This window comes from Crotalus tigris, unplaced genomic scaffold, assembly GCF_016545835.1.
Source record: "Crotalus tigris isolate CLP2741 ecotype Arizona unplaced genomic scaffold, ASM1654583v1 scf7180000017560.2302168, whole genome shotgun sequence".
NCBI classification, from domain to species: domain Eukaryota; kingdom Metazoa; phylum Chordata; class Lepidosauria; order Squamata; family Viperidae; genus Crotalus; species Crotalus tigris.
This window is the reverse complement of record NW_024096474.1, coordinates 535,984-557,482: the sequence shown is the minus strand read 5'-3', so window position 1 is coordinate 557,482 and position 21,499 is coordinate 535,984. Positions and strand designations below refer to the sequence as shown.

General features: G+C 50.0%; 4 protein-coding genes across 4 annotated transcripts; all 4 read left to right on the top strand.

Annotated features, from left to right (window-relative positions):
- Positions 1–1,850: 1,850 nt before the first annotated feature.
- On the top strand, positions 1,851–3,237 carry LOC120309987 (olfactory receptor 52E4-like). Its single transcript, XM_039347810.1, has one exon. It carries the CDS (start codon positions 2,290–2,292, stop codon positions 3,235–3,237), a length of 948 nt encoding a protein of 315 aa, XP_039203744.1. The 5' UTR covers positions 1,851–2,289.
- Positions 3,238–8,462: 5,225 nt separating this feature from the next.
- Positions 8,463–9,416, top strand: LOC120309981 (putative olfactory receptor 52P1). Its single transcript, XM_039347797.1, has one exon. It carries the CDS (start codon positions 8,463–8,465, stop codon positions 9,414–9,416), a length of 954 nt encoding a protein of 317 aa, XP_039203731.1.
- A 4,504-nt stretch (positions 9,417–13,920) lies between these two features.
- On the top strand, positions 13,921–14,883 carry LOC120309978 (olfactory receptor 52E4-like). The gene has a single exon (XM_039347782.1). It carries the CDS (start codon positions 13,921–13,923, stop codon positions 14,881–14,883), a length of 963 nt encoding a protein of 320 aa, XP_039203716.1.
- A 3,742-nt stretch (positions 14,884–18,625) lies between these two features.
- LOC120309974 (olfactory receptor 52E4-like) lies at positions 18,626–19,594 on the top strand. Its single transcript, XM_039347766.1, has one exon. It carries the CDS (start codon positions 18,626–18,628, stop codon positions 19,592–19,594), a length of 969 nt encoding a protein of 322 aa, XP_039203700.1.
- Positions 19,595–21,499: the final 1,905 nt, after the last annotated feature.

The window sequence follows — 21,499 nt, the reverse complement described above, 5'->3', positions numbered from 1 at the left end:
CCTCCTGGCTTTTGAGGGACAGGAGAGTCTCGGCTGCAGCTGCAGCAGGAAACCTGCAGGGAGCTCCTGGCTCTCCTCCTTAAAGGAGGCACTCGGGTCTGGGAGCCTGCAGAGAGCTGAGCTCACGGGCTGCGGCAGAGGAGAACGGCTGGCCAGGTGAGGCTTGTGGGAGGACCTGAAGGCAGGAACGGGCAGCTCTTCCACAGGGTTGGGATAGGTAGTCATTGGGAGCAGAGCCCAGGTGGGGAGACGGGCAGGCAGGCTCCCTTGGCTGCCTGCCTTGTGGGGGGGCTGGGAGGTTCTGGGCTTCTCTCCTGGCTGTGCTGTGTTGCACAGCTGTGCTGAGGAGCTGCACCTCGGATCTCCTGCCTGGGACCGAAGGCAGGTCGGCCCCTCTCAGAGCCCACCAGCCACCCAGACCGAGCCCACCTGCTTGGCAGCCACCTGGTTCCAATTGACTTACTTGTTGTTAGTTGCAAAGTTGTGTCCGACCCATGGCGACCCCATGGACAAGGTTCCTCCAGGCCTTCCTGTCCTCTACCATCTTCTGGAGTCCATTTAAGGTCACGCCTCCTGCTTCAGTGACTCCATCCAGCCATCTCATTCTCTGTCGTCCCCTTCTTCTATTGCCCTCCATCTTTCCCAGCATTAGGCCCTTCTCCAGGGAGTCCTTTCTTCTCATTAGGTGGCCAAAGTCCTTGAGTTTCCACTTCAGGATCTGGCCTTCTCAAGAGCAGTCAGGGTTGAAATTGACTTACTTAAGTGGATTGATTGATTGACTGATTGATTGAAAACATTGATATGACTTCCCATCTGCCAGGATCTCCATTGGCTTGTGCCTTGCTGGCATCCTGCCATCAGAGGGGAATTGGGGAGGCATTTGAGGCAATCCACAACTGTGTTTCTAATTTTGGTAAACGGGGAGGGAGAGCTGACATGTGAAGAAGACCAGAGCTTATAACCAATTCTGGGTGGGTCCCAATCAAAACTTAAATTTTCTGAGCACAGGTATAAAATTGAATCTTATACCTGGAATAATAGGAAGGTTCGTAGAGATATTTAGTCCAACAGAAAAGGTTCCCCTAGAACATTTCTGACAAATAACTCTCCAGCCCCCTCTTCAAATTATCCAGTCAAGGAGAGCTGGATTTTGTACTTCTGTTGACATCCCTACCCCGCCTCCTCCACTCCCCAAAATGTGCCTTTTTAGTAGCTGCATCCCCCTGGGGACTCGTTGCCAGCTTGTGACCTTCTAGCATATCCAGGTGCCTTTTGTGTGTGATCTTTGTAAGCCACGTCTCTTACAGCGGAAGAGACATTTGAAATTTAACACAAGAATGAGCAAAGAGGCATGACGGACATGTAAAATGATGCCTTAGATGGAGGGGGTGGTGGGGGTGATGGACAAGATCCCTCACGGTCATCTGATGGATCTGGAGTAGAGTGTCAGACGATCCAGGGGAAGGAGATTCAGAGCAGGCAACACAACCTGTGCTTGCTCACTTCTTTGCAGAAGACCAACTGGTGCCCCTCATGCCATAAGCAGAGCAGCTGAAGCAAAAGCAGCAACCAGGAACACTCAGCAGAACAGCCAGCACTGGAGATCTGGAAAGAGCTTCCAACCTTTCGACCCTGCATGGGAGGCCTGTGGGGATGGAAGGGCCACTGTCCAGCAGGTAATCCCAAGGGAGACGATCTTCGGTGCCGGAGCTGGCTTGTTTTTCTGTAATGTCAGCCTAAGGAGCAGCTACATTGATGTCCTCCTTCTCGTGGGCTTCTCATTGAGGAGTGTGGCCATTGGTCACCCTGGCAGAGTGCTTCTGGACAAGGGAGATGGTCAAGCACCACACTGCTGGGCAAAGTCAAGGAAGCCAGGAGGACACTGGTTTTAGGAAGGTCTCTTTAATGCTCATCTGGGGCTAAAGTGGACTGGACGTTTCCACCTGAGTCTTGTCTGCAGGTTTCTCCCATCTGGTTGTGGCTGTTTCTGAGATAATCTCAGAATTGACTCACCACTGTCACCTCTTCGATGCCTTTCCCTGCTCCCCTCAGTCCCTCTCAATCCATTCTTCTGTGCAGATGAAGCTCTTTATCCTGTAAAGATCATGTTGATGTAGGACACACAGGAGAGTTGGGGTTGAACGAACTATTTCCATTGGTCCTCCAATCAGGATTGAGCATAGACAGAAGATGAAGTGGCTCCTCAATTGCCTGGGTGGTTGGTCCAGCTGACCACCTTCTATTTGTCATTTCAGTCCCGTCAAGATTCAAGGAAACCTTCTGTCCATCATGACCTGGCCCAACCACACAGACCTGGGCATCCCTCCGTCCTTCTTCTTGGTGGGGATCCCAGGACTGGAGACTGCTTACTTGTTGCTGGCCTTTCCCTTCTGTCTGACCTACCTACTGGCCCTTGTAGGGAATGGGATCGTATTCTTTATCATCCAAATGGAGGACAGTCTCCATCAGCCCATGTATATGCTCTTATCCATGCTGTCCGTAGTGGACATGGGCCTGTCCAGCTCCACCATCCCCAAGATGCTCGCCATCTTCTGGCTAGGTGCCCATGACATTGCCTTCAATGCTTGCTTGACTCAGATGTTCTTTATCCATGCCTTCACCGCCCTGGAGTCCGGTCTTCTAGTGGCTATGGCCTTTGACCGCTATGTGGCTGTGTGTAACCCCCTGCGGTACATGGCTATCCTCACTGGCTTCACCATTGCCAAACTGGGCTTGGCCATCATCACTCGGGCAGTGGTGCTCCTTGTCCCCTTAGTTCTAATGGTAATGCATCTCCACTTTTGCCAAACATGGGTCATTGTCCATTCATATTGTGAGCACATGGCTGTGGTCAAGTTGGCCTGTGGGGACACCAAAATCAACAGTGCCTATGGCTTAGTGGTGGTTGCCCTAATCATTGGGTTTGACATAGTGTTTATTTCTTTCTCCTATTTCCTCATTCTTGGGACAGTCTTCCATCTCCCATCAAAGGACGCCTGTTGGAAGACCCTCGGGACTTGCAGTTCCCACATTTGTGTGATCCTGTTGTTCTACACCCCAGCTGTCTTCTCTTTCCTAACCCACCGCTTTGGCCACGGAGTGGCTCCGTATATCCGTGTCCTGCTAGCCAGCCTCTACCTCTTAGTCCCCCCAGCGTTGAATCCCATTGTGTATGCCTGGAGAACAAAGCCCATCAGAGAAAAAATCCTCAGGGTCTTTCAGCTTTGCAAGACGTGAGGGAAGAGCAGCAGAAGTCACTTTTTATGGAATGTGACCTCTGGAGGGCCCCAAAATTCTCATGTGAAAGGAACGAGCGCTTTCCCTGCCTTTTCTTCAGAGTGAGAGTCTCTCATTCAGGGTAACACAATTGTCAGAAAGCAACTTGGGTTGTAGGCAAGCCAAGGCTGTAAGTGAATTAGGGATTTAGCCGTCCATCAAGAGACGGTCTCTTTAGCTCCTGATGTCCATCACATCTCAGAAGCTTGGAGCTGGTACCTTCTGCCTTAACTTCAACCCTGCTTACCCTGAGTGGAAAAAGAGTGAGGATGATGATGGTGATGATGGACCTATTAAAAGAACATTTCATATGGTCAGAAGGGGGCCAAAAAAAGGACAAAACGGGGATTTCCAATAGCCAATTCCCTTCACTCTAAATTTGCATGTCAAATTGATTAATTCATAGTAAATACTTATTAATTATTAAATTAATTGATTAATTATAGGGTTTTTGTTTTTTAATATAACGGTAACTTCTAATCATTTTGCCATCTCTGAAGCTGAAGATGTCACTGTTCCAAATTCAGACAATTTTAGTAACTTATCACCTTCTCTTAAAATACAATGATCTCTTTCTATATCGCATCTCTTATCTATAAAGAAATCCTTAAACTCTCATCATTCAAGTCCCGATCTGCAGAAGTCCATTAAAGATTACAAGCGATAACAACATAATAATTTTGATCAAATAAACCAACTTTATATTCCTTGTCTTTACATTTAATAATCTTGATTTTTAATTTCCTCAAATAATATCCTAGAGTTTGGGTTATTTTCATTTTTTCTTTGTCCTGACTCAGAAGTTCTTCAAAGCTACAACAAATCTCTTTCATAAATCAAATACAAGAAATTTTATCCAGGTCACCCTTTTGTTTTGTTGAGACATCATTTGTACGTCCAGTGTAACATCTCCTTCCCATAATTTCTATTTTTAAATCCTCTTTCAAATGCTATCCAGTAAGACCTGCTCCTCTTCCATAACATTTTCCAAACATCGTCTATCTATAATGGCAGATACTCTTAAAATTAACTTCTGGGTCCGTCATTCACAAATATCCTTCAATACATCCAAGGTTACAGTATTGTCTGGACCAGCCCAAGAACAATGATACAATCCTGCCAAAATGGATTCGCTTTACAACAGTCATATATACTTAATGATGGATGCAAAAGTATGATAAAATCAGGGACATCCACGTGGAGACCCACTTATTCATCAAACTGCAGGCTCAATTGTGATTGTAAGTTGAGGACTGCCTGTAGTCCATTTATATCTTTCTAACATCAAAGTTCTAATCAGCCTTTTAGTGTTTATTCCCATAAGACAAATGGATATTTCCGCTAGGAAGGTAACAGAGCCTAGCCATTTAATGGCACTTGCTGAGGCGTTCTCATCCCCCTTGCCGTTGGAATCTGCCTTCCTAAATGCCTCATCTGAACAGTTCCAAGAATGCTTTGTAGTCCTGCAAGAATGTGACAGGCGAGCCAATTGAACTCACCACCCAGTGTGGCCAAAAGCAGACCTTCTCACAAAACAGTGTTTCACTGACCTGCCAGGGTCTCCTCAGATCCTCTGCATCAGGGCTGAAGAGACAGACCAGGCAGACTATCGGCCTGCAGAACTAGCAGCCAGCAGGAGGCTCATGGGAACCTGAGCAGGTGGGACTAGATGAGAGCCAGATTTTGGTAGGACACCCAGCCCACAGTCATGGTGGCAGCTATGAAGGGCTGAGCAAAGGCCATCAGCCCTTCTCCTTAAAAGGAAATCAGGATAGGCTGGAAGGGACCTTGGAGGTCTTCTAGGCCAACCCCCTGCTCAAGCAGGAGAACCTATACTAGGAGTAGACAACCTTGGCCCCTTCATGACTCGTGGACTTCAACTCCCAGAATTCCTCAGCCAGCAGGGGGGAACTATGGCCCCTTCATGACTCGTGGACTTCAACTCCCAGCATTCCTGAGCCAGCCTGGCTCAGCTTGGAAACCTCTCCCTTTTCCCTCAGAGTGGCTGGCTCAGGAATTCTGGGAGTTGAAGTCCACGAGTCATAAAAGAGCCAAGGTTGCCTACCCCTGACCTATACCATCCCAGACAAATGACTGCCCAATATCTTCTTAAAAACCTCCAGTGATGGAGCGTCTACAATGTCTGGAGGCCAGATGCTCCACTGGCTAATTGTCCTCACTGTTAGGAAGTTTCTCCTTAATTCCAGGTTGTTTCTCTCCTGGATTAGTTTCCATTGTTTCTTGTCTTGCCCTCTGGTGCTTTGGAGAATAAGTTGACCCCTCTCTTCTTTGTGGCAGCCCCTCAGTGTCACAAGATACATCAATGAGAGAGCAGCAAGGTCCTTAATGAAGCCATGCCACCCCTGAGACTATAAAGGGCCAACCTCCAAGTCCTCGACCTTCTATTGAAGCAACTCTCCAGGGATGGACATGCATGATTTTGGGATCATTTTGCTCCTAGTGCTATTTCTAGACTCCAGGCTTGAGAAGACGGACCAAATCCTTTCTTTTCTGCCATCCCCTCACTTTATATGGTGGAGCTTCCAAGTCCTTCACCATCTTGGACACTCTTCCCAGTTCCTCGGCATCCTTCCTGTTAGCAGGAATCCACCTTCACAACCGCAGCATGGCATTTATCGGTTAGAATTGTGAAGATCGTTTCCATGACTGGAAATCCCTCAGGCAAGGGAGGGAGAAGGAGCTGCGTGTACAAAGGACTCTGGGATCCACAAGAGAGGCAGACGCTCCCCAAGGCCACCAAAATGGCAGGGAAGGGCCGGTCATAAATTGCCTGGGTGTTGACTGCTGGACCCTCTTTGCAGGAAAAGCACCAGCGAGCTGCATGTCTGAAGGGGTGACTGCTTTCCCCACCCAGGTCAGTCTCTGGGCTGAATGGCCCAGATTTTGCCAAGTGGTGGGGGGGAGAGAGAAACAGGAGGCCGAGAGTCTGTGGTCCTCGCATGCAAGTCACTTTTCAATGAAAGGGAGACTCTAAAAAGAGAAGAGGAGAGGAGCAAAGATGATCAGGGGACTGGAGGCTAAAACATATACAGATCAGTTGCTGGAATTGGGTATGTCCAGTTTAATTAAAAGGGTGACATGAGAGCAGTCTTCCAATATCTCAGGGGCTGCCCCAAAGAAGGGGGAGAGATCAACCTATTATCCAAAGCGCCTGAAGAAGGCAGGACAAGAAGCAACGGATGGGAACTAATCAAGGAGAGAAGCAACCTGGAACTAAGGAGAAACTTCCTGACAGTGAGAACAATTAATCAGTGGGACAGCTTGCTTCCAGTTGTGGGTGCTCCATCACTGGAGGTTTTTAAAAAGAGACGGGGCAGCCCTTTGTCTGAGATGTATAGGCTCTCCTGCTTGAGCAGGGGGTTGGACTAGAGCCAGTGTTTCTCAACCTTGACAATTTTAAGGCATGTGGACTTCAACTCCCAGAATTCCACAGCCAGCAATGCTGGCTGTGGAATTCTGGGAGTTGAAGTCCACATGCCTTAAAATTGTCAAGGTTGAGAAACACTGGACTAGACGATCTACAAGGTCTCTTTCAACTCTGTTATTCTGTTAAGTCTGTTAAGTCTGTTTCTTGGTGTGGTAGTTTGAAAATGTAAATATTTCTCTGCCTTGCATCCCTGGTTCTCCAGGCAAGAGACCTGAAAAACCACAAGGGGAAGGAAATACAATAAAGAGAGAAGCAAATGAAGACCCCTCCCCACCGTTCTCAGGCTCTGGTAGATGCTGAGCCTGAAGCAATGTTGGAGCAGCCTGGCTCTGCCTGGGGCCATTCCCTAATGTGGGGGACCTGCTGCTGAGAAGGTCTCCTGCCACCCATGGCTCCACATAAGGTGCATGGGAGAGCCTCCTTGACAGGGCCTCACATCTGCAGAAGGGAAAGCTGTTTTCTGACCAAATATCAGCCTCTTTCTGCCATTCCAAAACCCACCAGGGTGAGGCACGGACATCCTCCTGGGCCCCAGTGTTTCATGTGAGCTTCCTCCTCCTTCCCAGCCTTCCGTCTGCAGGCTGGGATCCTCCTTAGAGGTACAGGATTTAGAGGCACCAGATCATCCACAGGAAGGTCACCCATGTTCTCTGAGCTGTCTTCCTGCAGTGAAGGTCAGGCTATCCTCTGCGTTTCCTCTGAAAACCCTGGGTATCATTTCAGGGGGGCTGCAACCTGTAGCCTTGCAGGCTTTGGGGCTCTTCAGGTTCACGGTGGAGATGCATGCCAAGAGATGTATATTCTGTGGCCTCTGTCGCAACACACTTTGGTTTCTTACTTGAGAGGGCAGATTGTCTACCATACCAAGGATCAAAATGACAAGTACAGCTCAAATTCAGTTGTCCTTGATTAGAAGGGCACTTCCAAGAACTGTCTTTTGCAAAAAGACGGATTGGCACAGCTTTCGGCGGTGGTTTTGTAAACAAATAATTCCCAAGAAAGCCTCATAGGTGCAGAAATTCTGGATGTCTCTTGCCCAACCGATATTAGAGCCAACCCACCAGATAAGATGGGTTGACTCCACTATTATTTCTCTATTTCTTTCTTTCTATCTATCTATCTATCTATCTATCTATCTGTCTGTCTGTCTGTCTGTCTGTCTGTCTGTCTATCTATCATCTATCATCTATCTATCTATCATCTATCTATCATCTTTATATATGTGTACAGTATCTATCTATTTATCTATATCTATCTATCTATCTTTGATTATCATATCTCTATATATCTGTGTACAGTATCTATCTATCTATCTATCTTTCTGTCTGTCTATCATCTATCATCTAACATCTATCAATCTATCTATCTATCTATCTATCATCTATTTATCTATCATATCTTTATATATGTGTACAGTATCTATCTATTTATCTATATATATCTATCTATCTTTGATTATCATATCTCTACATATCTGTGTACAGTATCTATCTATCTATCTATCTATCTATCTATCTATCCATCCATCCATCCATCCATCCATCTATCTATCTATCTATCTATCTATCTATCTTGAACCCCACAGATTGTCTGCAATGTCAGGGAGAGGCTGCTATATCTGAAGTCATGGCCAACATTCTCTTCCTCCTCCGTGTCCCCCCCTCCCCCCGATGTAATCTCCTTCCTTTCTGTCCAAGGGTCTCTTTGACTGAGGAGGCTCTGCGGATGAAGGCGCACCATGCAGCACATCAACTCTGGTGCTCCCGTGAATGCCACGGCCACGCTCCACGATGCCTTCACCCTCCTGGGCATCCCAGGGCTGGAGTCCCTGCACAGGTGGCTCTCTATCCCTTTCTGCTCCATGTACCTGGTGGCTCTGCTGGGCAACATGGGCCTCCTGCTCGTGATCAAGACGGAGCCCAGCCTGCATGAGCCCATGTACCTCTTCCTGGGCATGCTCTCCCTCACGGACCTGGTGCTCTCCTCCTCCGCCCTGCCCAAGCTCCTCGCCATCCTCTGGTTTGGCAGGAAGGACATCGGCTTCCACGCCTGCCTGGCCCAGATGTTCTTCATCCACTCCTTCACGGCCATGGAGTCTGGCTTCTTCCTGGCCATGGCCTACGACCGCTACATGGCCATTTGTAACCCCTTGCACCACGCGACTGTCCTCACCAACGCCCTCCTGGCCAAGGTGGGGCTGGCCGTGGTGGCTCGGGGGCTGGTGCTGTTCCTCCCACACCCGTTCCTGGTGGGGCGGCTGCCCTTCTGCAAGTCCAAGGTCATCGTCCACAGCTACTGCGAGTTCATGGCTCTGTTGAAACTGGCCTGTGCGGATACGGCGGCCAGCGGGGGCTACAGCCTCACCTTGGCTTTCCTGATTGGAGGCTTCGATGTCTGCTTCATCAGCCTCTCCTACGGCCTGATCCTGCGCACCGTCTGCCACTTGCCCTCCAGAGAAGCTAGCTTCAAGGTCCTGGGCACCTGCAGCTCACACATCTGTGTCATACTCGTCTTCTACACTACCGCCTTCTTCTCCTTCCTCACCCTCCGCTTTGGCCACAACGTCCCCCATTCTGCCCACATCCTCATTGCCAATGTCTACCTCGTGGTTCCACCTATGCTGAACCCCATCATCTATGGCATACGGACCAAGAGGATCCGGGACAGGGTGCTCAGGCTCTTTTCTTCCTGACGCCTCCTGACCTGTTGCAGCTGTGGGCTGAAGGGGTCTCCCCCCAGAGGAGACCTGCATGTGGTGCCATCACCAGCTGAAGGAGAGAAAGGAGACTTTGCAGCTGAGGGCTGGTTTGGGGGAAGGAAACCTCTGTCTGACCCTTAGAGCTCGCTCGCTCTCTCTCTCCCTCTCCCTCTCCCTCTCCCTCCCTCTCTCTCTCTCTCCCTCCCTCCCTCCCTCTCTCTCTCTCTCTCTCTCTCTCTCTCTCCCCCCCCCCCCGTTTCCCAAGGGGAAGGCAGACTGTGTGGTAATATTCTTTGTTAGGGTATTTAAATTTAGTACAGTGAAAGTGTACAATGGACCAGAATACACAGTTGTAGTTGATTGGTTGGAGAGTGCCAGCTCTCGCGTGAGGCAATCTGCTCTGTGATTGGTTGCTGTGGGTGTGGAGAGGGAGGTTCCCTTTTTCCCCGCCTTTTTTCTTCTGTGTGTGCGCTCTGTGTGCTCTTAGTGATTTACCTCAAGATGCTCCTGTGCTCCAGACTATCTTGTCTGCTGTAAACACAGAGATGTTAAATATATTTATTTATATAAAAGACTACAAGTTCGTGTCAGTCTCTCCCACTTCGTCAAAACCGTCTGCTGCGGAATTCCTTGACACAGACCACAACTGAACCAAAGTGATCGGGTCGATTTCTGTCCAGTCTCCACCCTTCCCTTTCCAGGGCCAGCTTAGAGGTCCCCAAAAGAAGCGACCCATCCACACCCTGTCATGGTTCCGATAGATGAAACTGGTAAAAGAACTTCAAGACAAGAATTCTTCCTTAGAGAACATTTTATTAAGAAACAAAGTATTGACACTTACATAGTTAAACCCAAAACTCAGATTCCTTCCCCCCAGATACAAAGTAACAAGTTGCAATTCCCACCCCACAAACACTGTCATAAATCACCTTCCCCAATTAATGCAAGACATGGGCTTTTCTCACCAGCTCCTCAGCCCGCCAAAACCTTATCAGACCACGTCCTTGAGTTCCCACACTTCTACATTGTTATGGCTAGCTAAACCCTCAAGCATTTACCCCATTTCTCCCCTTCTACATCTGAACTCTAAAAGAATAGAAAAGGCACGTTAGAAGCAAAAGTAAAATGGCTGCTGATTCTCAGTTGTCAGAGCGACGACATCCATTGTCACCTCGTTGACACACCCTTTGCGCAGATACATCTTGTGCCCCCATTGCGGCCTTTCCTGGACTGGGACCCTTTGCTCATGGTCACTCATGCCTTGGTCACTTCCAGGCTGGACTCTGCAATGCACTCTACAGGAAGACCACCCTTGAAGACCACCCATAAATTGGTCCAGAATACAGCAGCATAGGTGGTATTGGGCATCTCTCATTTGCCCATGCTGCATTTATACTATGTGAGCTGCATTGGCTCTCAATTTCTTTCCAGGTGAAATTCAAAAGGTTGATTATTACCATTAAACTCCTATATGACACAAGGCCAGGTGATCCGCAGGACCACCTCTGAGGATACTTGCCCATCCCGTGAGGTTCGATAGCCGTGTGGCCCAGACCTCAGGATGAAGCAGCTGCTCCAGCTGAACCAAGCCAAAAAGAGAATAGTTATAGTAACAATAACAGTAATAGAATAAGAGAATCGGACAAGACCTTGGAGATCTTCTAGTCCAACCCCTGCTCAAGCAGAAGACCTTATACAGTTCTGGTCAAATGGCTGCCCAAACTTGTCCTAGAAAATTTCCAGTGCTGGAGCACCCACCATTTCTGGGGAGAAGCCATTCCTATGATTAATTGTCCTCATTGTGAAGAAATTCCTCCTGAGTTCCAGGTTGAACCTCCCTCTGATGGCCTTCCAGCTGCTACTCCTTGTCCTGCCCTCAGGGGCTTTGGAGAACAGTTTGATGCCATCCTCTCTGTGGAAGCACCTCAAATATTAGAAGCCTGTTATCAAGTCGGCCTTACTCCTTCTTCAATGGGCTGGATATTTCCAGATCCTGCAACTGAATAGGGTGATGGATTTGTTTTCATGCATGTGTGAATGTATGTATGGAGGTTGAATATGGCAACGTCTTTTCTTGCCTTCCAACATCCAGCCATTAACTCCCACCCAGTCTGCCTTTTGACTTTGGTCTCTGGGTGGCAACCACGATTCTCCTGTCCTGGGGGGGAGACTCCAGGCCTTGGGAACCTGAGTGCTTGCACAGCTCTCTGTGCAATTCATCAGCCTTGAGATCCCCACGGAGAATTCCGGGGGGCGCCAGGCCATAAAAGCTGCTCCCTGTGCAGCCAGGTGGTGCAGATGGGAGGCAACGCCCTGGCCAGGGATGCAGCTGCTGGCAGACCGCCCCCTCCGGGTCCCATGGCTGAGCCCGCCTGGCAGGGACCCTTCCCAGGTGAGCAGACAGGGCAAGGGCGGCAGAGGCCAGGAGGGGTCTTGGCAAGGGCAGAGTCAACTGCTGCATGATAGGACAAGTTTATTTATTCGTTTTTAAATGTATATGTTGTCCTCTCACCAGAGGAGACTCTAGGTGGCTTACGATCATTCAATGAAGATGCAATATAAAGCATTAAAACAATAAATTGGGATGTTAAATATAAATTTAAAATTCAGTTAAAGTTGCTGCTGATCCCTTGGTTTGATCTTGAGTTCCCAGAGCAAAGGAAAGATATGTAAGTGATAAGAACTGAGCAATATCTGCACCGCTAGAGCCACTTTGGCACCAATCCTGAAGCCAGGAGACCGTGACTCCTTCCCCCCCCCCCCACCTTAGGCACTCCTGAATCTTAAGGGCCAGGCTGAGGCAGAGGCAGTGACTGAGTGATGGAATTGCTGTCCTCAGATTGTTCTGCTTTACACCCACCTGGCACCTGGTCCAAACATGACAGGGAAGGTGTAAACTAAACTGGAAGGGGGAGGAAGACAGACCCAGATTCCTTGTGCATCGGGGATGTGGCTGCACATGAGAATGGGGTGAGCAGGAAATGATGCTCAGAAATCCTCAACATTACGAAGACGATTAGGGGGCTGGAGTCTGAAACATAGAGTGACCGGTTGCTGGAATTGGGGATGTCTAGTTTAACAAAGAGAAGGACGAGGGGGGATATGATAGCAGTATTTCAATATCTCAGGGGCTGCCCCAAAGAAGAGAGAGTCAAGCTATTCTCCAAAGCACCTGAAGGCAGGACAAGAAGCAATGGATGGAAACCAGTCAAGGAGAGAAGCAACCTGGAACTAAGGAGAAACTTCCTGACAGTGAGAACAGTTAACCAATGGAATGGGAGTTGCCTCCAGAAATTGTGGGTACTCCAACACTGGAGGCTTTTAAGAAGAGACTGCACAGCCAATTTTCTGGAACGGTCTGGGGTCTCCTGCTTGAGCAGGGGGTTGGACTATGTCAGACCTGGCCTGATCTGATCCCTTAGGAAAGAAAAGCCTTCAACTTCATTTGGTTAAAGCAAAGGGCTCTTTTACTAAGAGTGACGGTTGCAGTAAAGTGAAGCCAGCTCTGAAATTACCATGCTCTTGGGATACAAAAATAAGGTGTAGGTTTGCCCGCAATCCATCCTCCCCCCTGACCAGCCCATTTCCAGCCAACCGGAACTCACTAAGATGTGTTGAGAACTCTGAGGTTTTTTTGGGGGGGGAGTAATGCACATATTTCTCGGGGTGCCTGGTCATAGGATGCTGGTACAAACAGGATCCGGCTGCGCTGGTCCTTCTACCTGTCATTCCCCCCCTCCCGATTTCCTATCACATACACACAAAGCTTTCTTGCCCTTTAATCCTTCTCCCCCTCCTTCTCCCTTTCATCCTCCTGCCTGCCCCTTCTTCTTTTTAGGGCAGGAAGCCCGTGAAGCCCCCGAGCGGAGCCAGGCAGATCTGACATTGACTAGAAGATCTCCAAGGTCCCTTCCAAATCCGTTTTTTTGTTATTCTGTTATTTGGATTCAGTGAAAAATCTGCAACGTGGACTAAGGAGGGTGTGTTTGAGGGTCAGTGGTACAGTGGTTAGAATGCAGTATTGCAGGCTGACTCTGCCCACAGCCTGGAGGTTGATCCTGATTGGGTCAAGGTTGACTCGGCGTTCCATCCTTCCGAAGTCAATAAAATGAGGATCCAGATTGTTGGAGGCAACATGCTGACTCTGTAAACTGCTTAGAGAGGGTTGTAAAGCACTGTGAAGTGGTATATGAGTCTAAGGGCTATTGCTATTCTTAGAGCCTGTTTTTCTACCCTCCCAAAATGGGTCTCCCCACTCTTTGAGGAGATGCAGGAACTTCACTGGTGGGCCTCCAGAGGTGCAGAGGTTCTCTGTCTTCTGCCTTTCCCTAATTGTTATTTCCTGTGGCTTTCAGGGTCCTTTTCACACTGGGCCAGTTGCTCCTGATTTCCACAGTGGCCGCTCGGCCCCATCGGGGTCTAAAGTCCAGGGCTGGAACATGCTGGCCTCTCTTCCTTATCATGCCAGGTGCTTTTCCCGCCACTGAGACCCGGGAGGATGCCCACCTCTAATGCCTCCCATTTCTATTCTCCCACCTGCACCTTGCTTGGCGTGCCAGGACTGGAAGCTCTGCACCCCTGGCTCTCCATCCCTCTGTGTGTTGGGTATGCGATCGCTGTCCTGGGGAACTTCACCATCCTCTTTGTGGTGAAGACCGAGGCCAGCCTGCACCAGCCCATGTTCTACTTCCTTTGCCTGCTCTCCTTCATTGACCTGGGCCTCTCCACCTCCACCCTGCCCAAGATGCTGACCATCTTCTGGTTTGGCCAGGGGGAGATCACGTTTGACGCCTGCCTGGCCCAGATGTTCTTCATCCACACTTTCACGGGGATGGAATCCGTGGTGCTCCTGGCCATGGCTTTCGACAGGTTTGTGGCCATCTGTGACCCTCTGAGATACACCGTCATCCTGACCAAAGAGCGGGTGGCCTGCATGTGTGCCTTTGTGGCGTTGCGACCAACTTTTCTGGTGATTCCCATTGTGCTGATGACTCTGCACCTGCCCTTCTGCAAGTCTCACCTCATCATCGCCCACACCTACTGCGAGCACATGGGCATCGCCAAGCTGTCCTGCACAGACATCCGGGCGAACAGCATCTACGGCTTGTTCGCGATTGCCTTCCTTATGCTGGACTTAGTCCTGATCTTTGGGTCCTACGTGCTGATCCTAAGGGCAGTTTTCCATCTGCGTTCCAGGGAGGCCCGGCTCAAATCTTTGGGCACCTGCAGTTCCCACGTTGCCGTAATTTTTGTCTTCTACACGCCAGCCCTCTTCTCCTTCCTCACCCACCGCTTTGGACACAACATTCCCCATTTTGCCCACATCCTCATTGCCAACCTGTACGTCATTCTGCCCCCGATGCTCAACCCGGTCATCTATGGCGTGAGGACCAGGGAGATCCGGAAAAGAATTCTGCGCTTGTTCAGTTCAGGAAGGGGACTCATGACTCACACTGCCTGATGGTGCAGATATCAAATACACACACACACACACACACACACGTTTATGCACATATACACGAGAGAGAGAGAGAGAGAGAGAGAGAGAGAGAGAGAGAGAGAGAGAGAGAGAGAGAGAGAGAGAATGATGAGCATGTGACAGAAGAAAAGTAAACATGCACATGGACAATCCACATAATGACACACAATACTTCTTTGGGGCACTGGCCTCATAACTGGAAGTCCAGTTCAGCTCTCCAGGCAATCACTTGTGGCGTTGCTTTGTGCAGATCTTCTGGGGATCCAACGAACACACATTGTGAGCAATCTTATACAATATCTGTAACAGTTTGCATATCAGCACGACAATCACAACGGGGAATCTTTCCAACACACACACGCACACACATACCAGACTTTGCAGAACAGCAGTTGAGTACAACCTTGACACCTGCCTTCAGCCCCGCCAGCTGTGGGGGCTGAGGGGATTTTGCTTATGAACAGGGTGGCCCCAGTCTTTCTGAAAGGCTCGCCAAATCTCCATTTCTAAAGAGGGGCCTCCTCAGGTTTCTGCCTGAGAAAAGAGAGACTGGGGCTTTTTATGCCTAAGATTTTATCTCCATTTCTCCTTCAACTCCATCTGGTCGGCTGTCCCAGAACAGCATGCTGTTGCTGGTTCTGCTCATCAATAAACAGGAACCCTCTTTCTTAAGCAGCCTCCATTTTTATTTCCAGCATCTTACCCTCCATTTTATTTACTCCTGGCTTGGAACTGGACTTGATGGTTTTTCTTTCAACGAAACCTTCGCCTCGTCATGGCCACTATTGCAAAAGAATAACTGTCAAGGAGACTTTGAAGGGTGGCCACTAGAGGGCAACAGAAGAAAAAAAACCTAAATTGATGGATCTTACGACTTTTGAACTCTGAAAATAAATTTAAATATCTGCTATTACAGAATCAGTGGTGGGATTCAGCCGGTTCGCACCACTTCAGCAGAACCAGTGGCTAATGTTTTGTTGCCCAGACCCAGAATGGACTTCCAGAAGCGGCATCCACACAAAGAACCGGTTGTTCACATATTTCAATCCCGCCACTGTACTATAGAATAATTAGATGATGTTATTAAAGAGGAACAAGTACCATTAAAAGAACCAGAATTTGATGTCTTTGTGACTCTTTTAAGCCTGGGTCAATCTAATTGGGTACTGTTATCTGCTCCTGGCTACTTTCCCTCGTGACCAGAGGCAAGTTCGCCTGGCCAATAACCAACCATGAGACAGTTAAGGCCTTTTGTTTCATTTATTGCAACAAGCAGGGAGAGAAGCTTATCAAAGTTCCAACTCAAACTATTCCTTTCTTTATACAAACCTGTCCCAGCCGCCACATCCCTCCTCGTTCCACACTGGCCGAGGTGCTATGAGGTTACACTCTTTCCGACATATTTCTTGCTACATACTAAATCAGTGGTGGCGAACCTATGGCACTCGTGCCAGAGGCAGCACTCGGAGCCCTCTCTGTGGACAAGCACACTGTCGCCCCAGCCCCGCCTTGCCCCGCAGCCCAGTCCTCACCAGCAGCCCCCCCCGGAGGAGAGTCACCCCCAGATGCGGCCCACACGGAGCATCACAGCCAAGCACATGGCAGCTGGGCAGCACATGATGCTGCGGGGCACGGGCGGAGGGTGTAGCCACCATGGTGCTGCAGGGCTGCCTGGGCGATCTGCGGCAGGCCGTGGATGGTCCTGAGGGCGGGTGGGGGGAGGGTGCAGGAGGGCAGGGGCAGGGCAGGAGCAGGGCAGTTTGGGGGCACTCGGTCTCTAAAAGGTTCGCCATCACTGTACTAAATCATACATCACGTGTGTATGTAAGCTTCCACTGCTCGGTAGATTTGACTGTCCCTGAAGATTCATTATATTGGTGCACACCTATCAGGTACAGTTTGAAAAAGAAGTCATGACACCGGAGTATATTGTGTGTTAAACTGATTCAAGGGGTTTATAAGAACTACAAGCAACCATTAAAAAATACACTCCCCATAAGCCACAAACCCAAAATATTTTTTAAAATGACCAGCATAATAACAATCAGAAAAATGAAACAGGAAGCTAGCTTCACATCAGTCCACATGTGCTTCCTGCTGGCAGCTAGCAGGAGGTTGGAAGAGCTTAAAAAAGGAGAAAAGGGGGGGAAATGACTGGGCTGGCACCCCAGGCATCCCTCCTGGCAGAACCCTAGCCCAGCACCTGTGTGCCCCTGGACCCTCTGCAGGTTTGAGCCACCCCTCCGGACTCCCCCTCTTCCTCCTCCCCACTCATTACTCAAACTAGGTAACATCGTCAATGTTAGCAATGATGGCTACCTCTGATGATGTTACCTACTTTGGGTCAGGAACCGTCTGCAAGGAAACAAGTAAGCTCAGACAGCACCCAAGACCTCACAGAACTTTTCTTCCTCTTCCTCTTCCTCTTCCTCTTCCTCCTCCTCCTCCTCCTCCTCCTCCTCCTCCTCCTCCCTGCAAATCCAACTTCCTTGCAGCACTGATGGTGTTACCTGGTTTGGGTCATGAAAGGTCTGCAAGAAAACTACCAGGGAGCTCCAAGGACTCCCCATTTCGCCCTGGGCTACACATGTTCTCCTGGGTGGGTAAGGCTGTGACTGGCAGGGCAACCTAGTTTCCGAGCTGCTCAACCTTGCCAACTCTCCAAGCCCCAATTCCTGCCCATCCTAGGCCACCAGCAGGCCCCTGACTTCCTCGCCACTCCTCTCTTTGTGAAGCAGCCCTCCCAGCGCCCGCCTGCCCTCTGCCAGCAGCCCTCAGTTTCTCTGTGCGCAAGGCAAGACAAGGGGTGGCAAGGCTGTACGTTGAGGACAAGCGAGACTGCCCTTTAGCCATTCCGCCCATGAGGGCTCCAGGACAAGGACGCCCTGTGCAAGACGGCCCAGGGGCTTTCAGGGGATGCTCCTCCTCCCCCCCCCCCCAGAAGGTCGTCTTGCCCTTTGCAAAGCGCCACAAAGCTGAAGAGAAGGAAACACCCAGGAAGCAGCGGCAGCCTTCCCCCAGTGGCAGGGCCAGCCCTCCTGGTGGGACCTCGGTCAGAGGGTTAAGCCCCGACTGCTTGGGAGAGCTTCTGGGGAGGGGGCGATTCTCCTTCCAAGATGGAGGGTGACGGGTGGGCTGTGATCGGTTGATTGACTGGGGCTCTGGATGTCTGCATGCTCATTGTAGGATGCAATGAGCAAAGACCCAGGAGATGGTCAGTCTTAACCTTGGCTGCCCCATCAGCTGCAGGGACTGCAGATGCTCCTCACCTATGCTCCACTGCTTGGATCAGGGCATGTTGTAAGACCCCCCCTCACATTGTTGGCCTAGGCTGATGTCTCCAGATAGAAACCTCTCCAGATGATCAGGGCCCGTTTGGGGCCAAGAACAGACATGCCGTAATTAGTCTCTGCGCCCTTGAGACTCCAGCCAGGATAGGAGGAGATGGCATAAATGCCCCCCATCCTCAGAGGAAGGTGCTCGGCCTCCTCAGCCTCTCTTGCTTCTCTTCCTGCAGACCCCCACCCGGCGATTCTGCCTGCATCTCTGCAGCAGGTCTCCCCGAAGATCTGGGTTCCTTGACCACCCAAGGTTTTCCTGGGAAGTAGATCTCACAGCTGGCGGGGCTCTTTCCTGACTGATCAGCGACTGTGCAGTTGCGGTAGGCAGAGATTGAATGGACTGTAGGAGGGAACCCAACTGAGAGCAACCCACCTGTGAAAGGATGTGGCCCCCCAACAGCACCCATTTCTACTCTCCCGTGTTTGTCCTGCTGGGGGTCCCAGGGCTGGAGGAGGTGCACGGATGGCTCTCCATCCCTTTCTGTGCTGGGTTCCTCATTGCTCTTCTGGGGAACTTCACCATCCTCTTTGTGGTGAAGACCGAGGCCAGCCTGCACCAGCCCATGTTCTACTTCCTCTGCCTGCTCTCCTTCGTTGACCTGGGCCTCTCCATCTCCACCCTGCCCAAGATGCTGGCCATCTTCTGGTTTGGCCAGGGGGAGATCACCTTTGACGCCTGCCTGGCCCAGATGTTCTTCATCCACACCTTCACGGGGATGGAATCCATGGTGCTCCTGGCCATGGCTTTCGACAGGTATGTGGCCATCTGTGACCCTCTCAGATACTCCACTATGCTCACACAAGCCACAGTGATCTGGATTTGCCTGGGCATAACTCTGAAGCGGGCCTGTCTGATATTTCCGATGGCCGTGATGTCGAAGCGCCTGCCCTTCTGCAGTGCCCACATCAACATGCCCCACACCTATTGCGAGCACATGGGCATCGCCAAGCTGTCCTGCACAGACATCCGGGCGAACAGCATCTACGGCTTGTTCGCGATTGCCTTCCTGATGCTGGACTTAGTCCTGATCTTTGGGTCCTACGTGCTGATCCTAAGGGCAGTTTTCCATCTGCGTTCCAGGGAGGCCCGGCTCAAATCTTTGGGCACCTGCAGTTCCCACGTTGCCGTAATTTTTGTCTTCTACACGCCAGCCCTCTTCTCCTTCCTCACCCACCGCTTTGGACACAACATTTCCCATTTTGCCCACATCCTCATTGCCAACCTCTACGTCATTCTGCCCCCGATCCTCAACCCGATCATCTATGGCGTGAGGACCAGGGAGATCCGGACACGGGTGCTCCGACTGCTCAGTTCCCAGGGGCGTCAGGTTGGGGGACTCTCCATGAAATGACCTCTGCATCCTGTAAAAGAGTTGCCTTCAGCCAGCTGAAGGGAGGTGAGGCAGAAGCTTCCCAGCGCCTCCTCCAGAGCAGCGGTTCTCAACCTATGGGTCACGACCCCATTTGGGGTCGATCGACCATTTCACGGGGGTCGCCAAGCAAGGCTGTCCGCCATTTTTTCCCCTTTTCCGGTGGGTGCCTTACCTCCCTTGGGCTGGGCCAGCTGGTGGCCCAGTCAGTGGTCGGCCTGCTCCATCTCTGCCACTTGCCAGCTACGCCTCGGCCGGCACAGTGGGCGGCACCACGTATGCACGGCGATCCCAGGCAGGGAAAGTCTTTGACTTACAACTGGTTGGGTAGTCCTCGACTTACGACCAGTTTAGCCCTCGACTTACAACCGGTTTAGTCCTCGACTTACGACCGGTTGGGGTCGCGGCATTAAAAAGTTGAGAACCACTGCTCCAGAGGAAATGACACCCACCACCCACTACTCTGCTGTAGCTTTGATATAGAATGAAAAGAGACATTAACTAAGTGGATTGAACACAGGAATGTAAGAGTTTGACTCTGGCTGCTTAAGGAAACTCTGGTGCCCAAAGAGTTCACAAGGGCAAATTAGTAGCTTGTTGGGTAGAAGAACTCAAGCCAATTCAAAACGGTAAATATTTGCATGAAAATTTGTAGCAGAAGCAACTGAACGGCTGAATGGTGCCTGAGAAGGAGGAGCTGGTGTGATGGGCTGCAGTGAAGCAGCCGTTTCCAAGGAAGGAGGGGGCAGATTCCAAGGATGGGGAGGGGGGAGGCCATGAGAGGCAGCCCATCCCAGAGCTGGACGGGAGACAGAGGAAGAGGGTCAGAATAACCACTACCTAGAATCTTCTAGGATATATCCAGTGGCTTGAGATTAGCAAGGATTCAGTCTGGCAAGAGTCTGTCAATTGGGCATAAGCAAATAAAGAATTGAACTTTGGCTGGACTGTTTTACGTCGTTCTTGGGCTGGGCTCCACAGTTCCTGCCATAAGAGAAAGTCTACGGTTTTGGAGCTGGGAACAGGGAAGGGGTCCCGCTAAAGTGAGAACGGAGCTCACCTAAAGCAAGAGCAGGTCTTCTTGCAAGTTCCAGGCACGGACTTTGTTATGTGGGCCAAAGGGTTTTTTCCAGCTGCAAGGAGCCCTCTCCCATTTCTGACGTCTCTTTGTTGCTAAGGGTTCCATTCAAGGATTGCGCAAGAACTGTATCACAGGCCTTATCCTCCAGTTACCAGGCAACTACATCTGTTGCATCTCTTGCAAAAAGAGACCCTAACCAGGAATCTGACCAAGGTCTGCTTGTGTTGGTTTTGTGGCCATGACTAATTGTTGCTGTCTTGCTCAACCCCGTGGTATGTCTCAGCAAACATTTAGTTTATCAACAGTGGGATACTGATGTAAATCCTTGGTGCTCTCTGAGCTTGGTTTTTTTCTTGCAGATGCTTCATGACCCAGTTAGGTAACATCATCAAGGCCAGAAGGGGGGGGGGGTTTGCCCTCTTTTATATACTAGTGACTTGCCCTGTAGCATTGCTGGGGTGTCCTTGAGGCTTCCTTAATTAGGCTGATGTTTACTGTTTGATTATTTGTCTGAACTGCTAATTCCTTGATTCGAGTATTGTTTACTTCTTGATTGTTGGTGTAAGGTTAATCTTTGTGTTGCCCTCTATTCGTCTGGGTGTTGATTGCTGATGAGGCATTTTGATCTTTTTGTTTTCTTTTTGCTGTTCTGGTTGTTGTTTTTTAATGGTTTGTAGGTTTTTATCTCAATCTGCCTGTTGATGGCTGATTTCTTTGAGGGATAGGGTTTCTAAGAATTCTCTAGCATTTAGCCAAAACTACCAGTTCAGACAAACAAGCTAACAACAAACAACAGTCTGTTCAAG

Bases quoted from the DNA above. Each gene is read 5' to 3' on its own strand.
- LOC120309981 (XM_039347797.1), top strand. From the start codon at position 8,463: ATGCAGCACATCAACTCTGGTGCTCCCGTGAATGCCACGGCCACGCTC.
- LOC120309974 (XM_039347766.1), top strand. From the start codon at position 18,626: ATGTGGCCCCCCAACAGCACCCATTTCTACTCTCCCGTGTTTGTCCTG.
- LOC120309987 (XM_039347810.1), top strand. From the start codon at position 2,290: ATGACCTGGCCCAACCACACAGACCTGGGCATCCCTCCGTCCTTCTTC.
- LOC120309978 (XM_039347782.1), top strand. From the start codon at position 13,921: ATGCCCACCTCTAATGCCTCCCATTTCTATTCTCCCACCTGCACCTTG.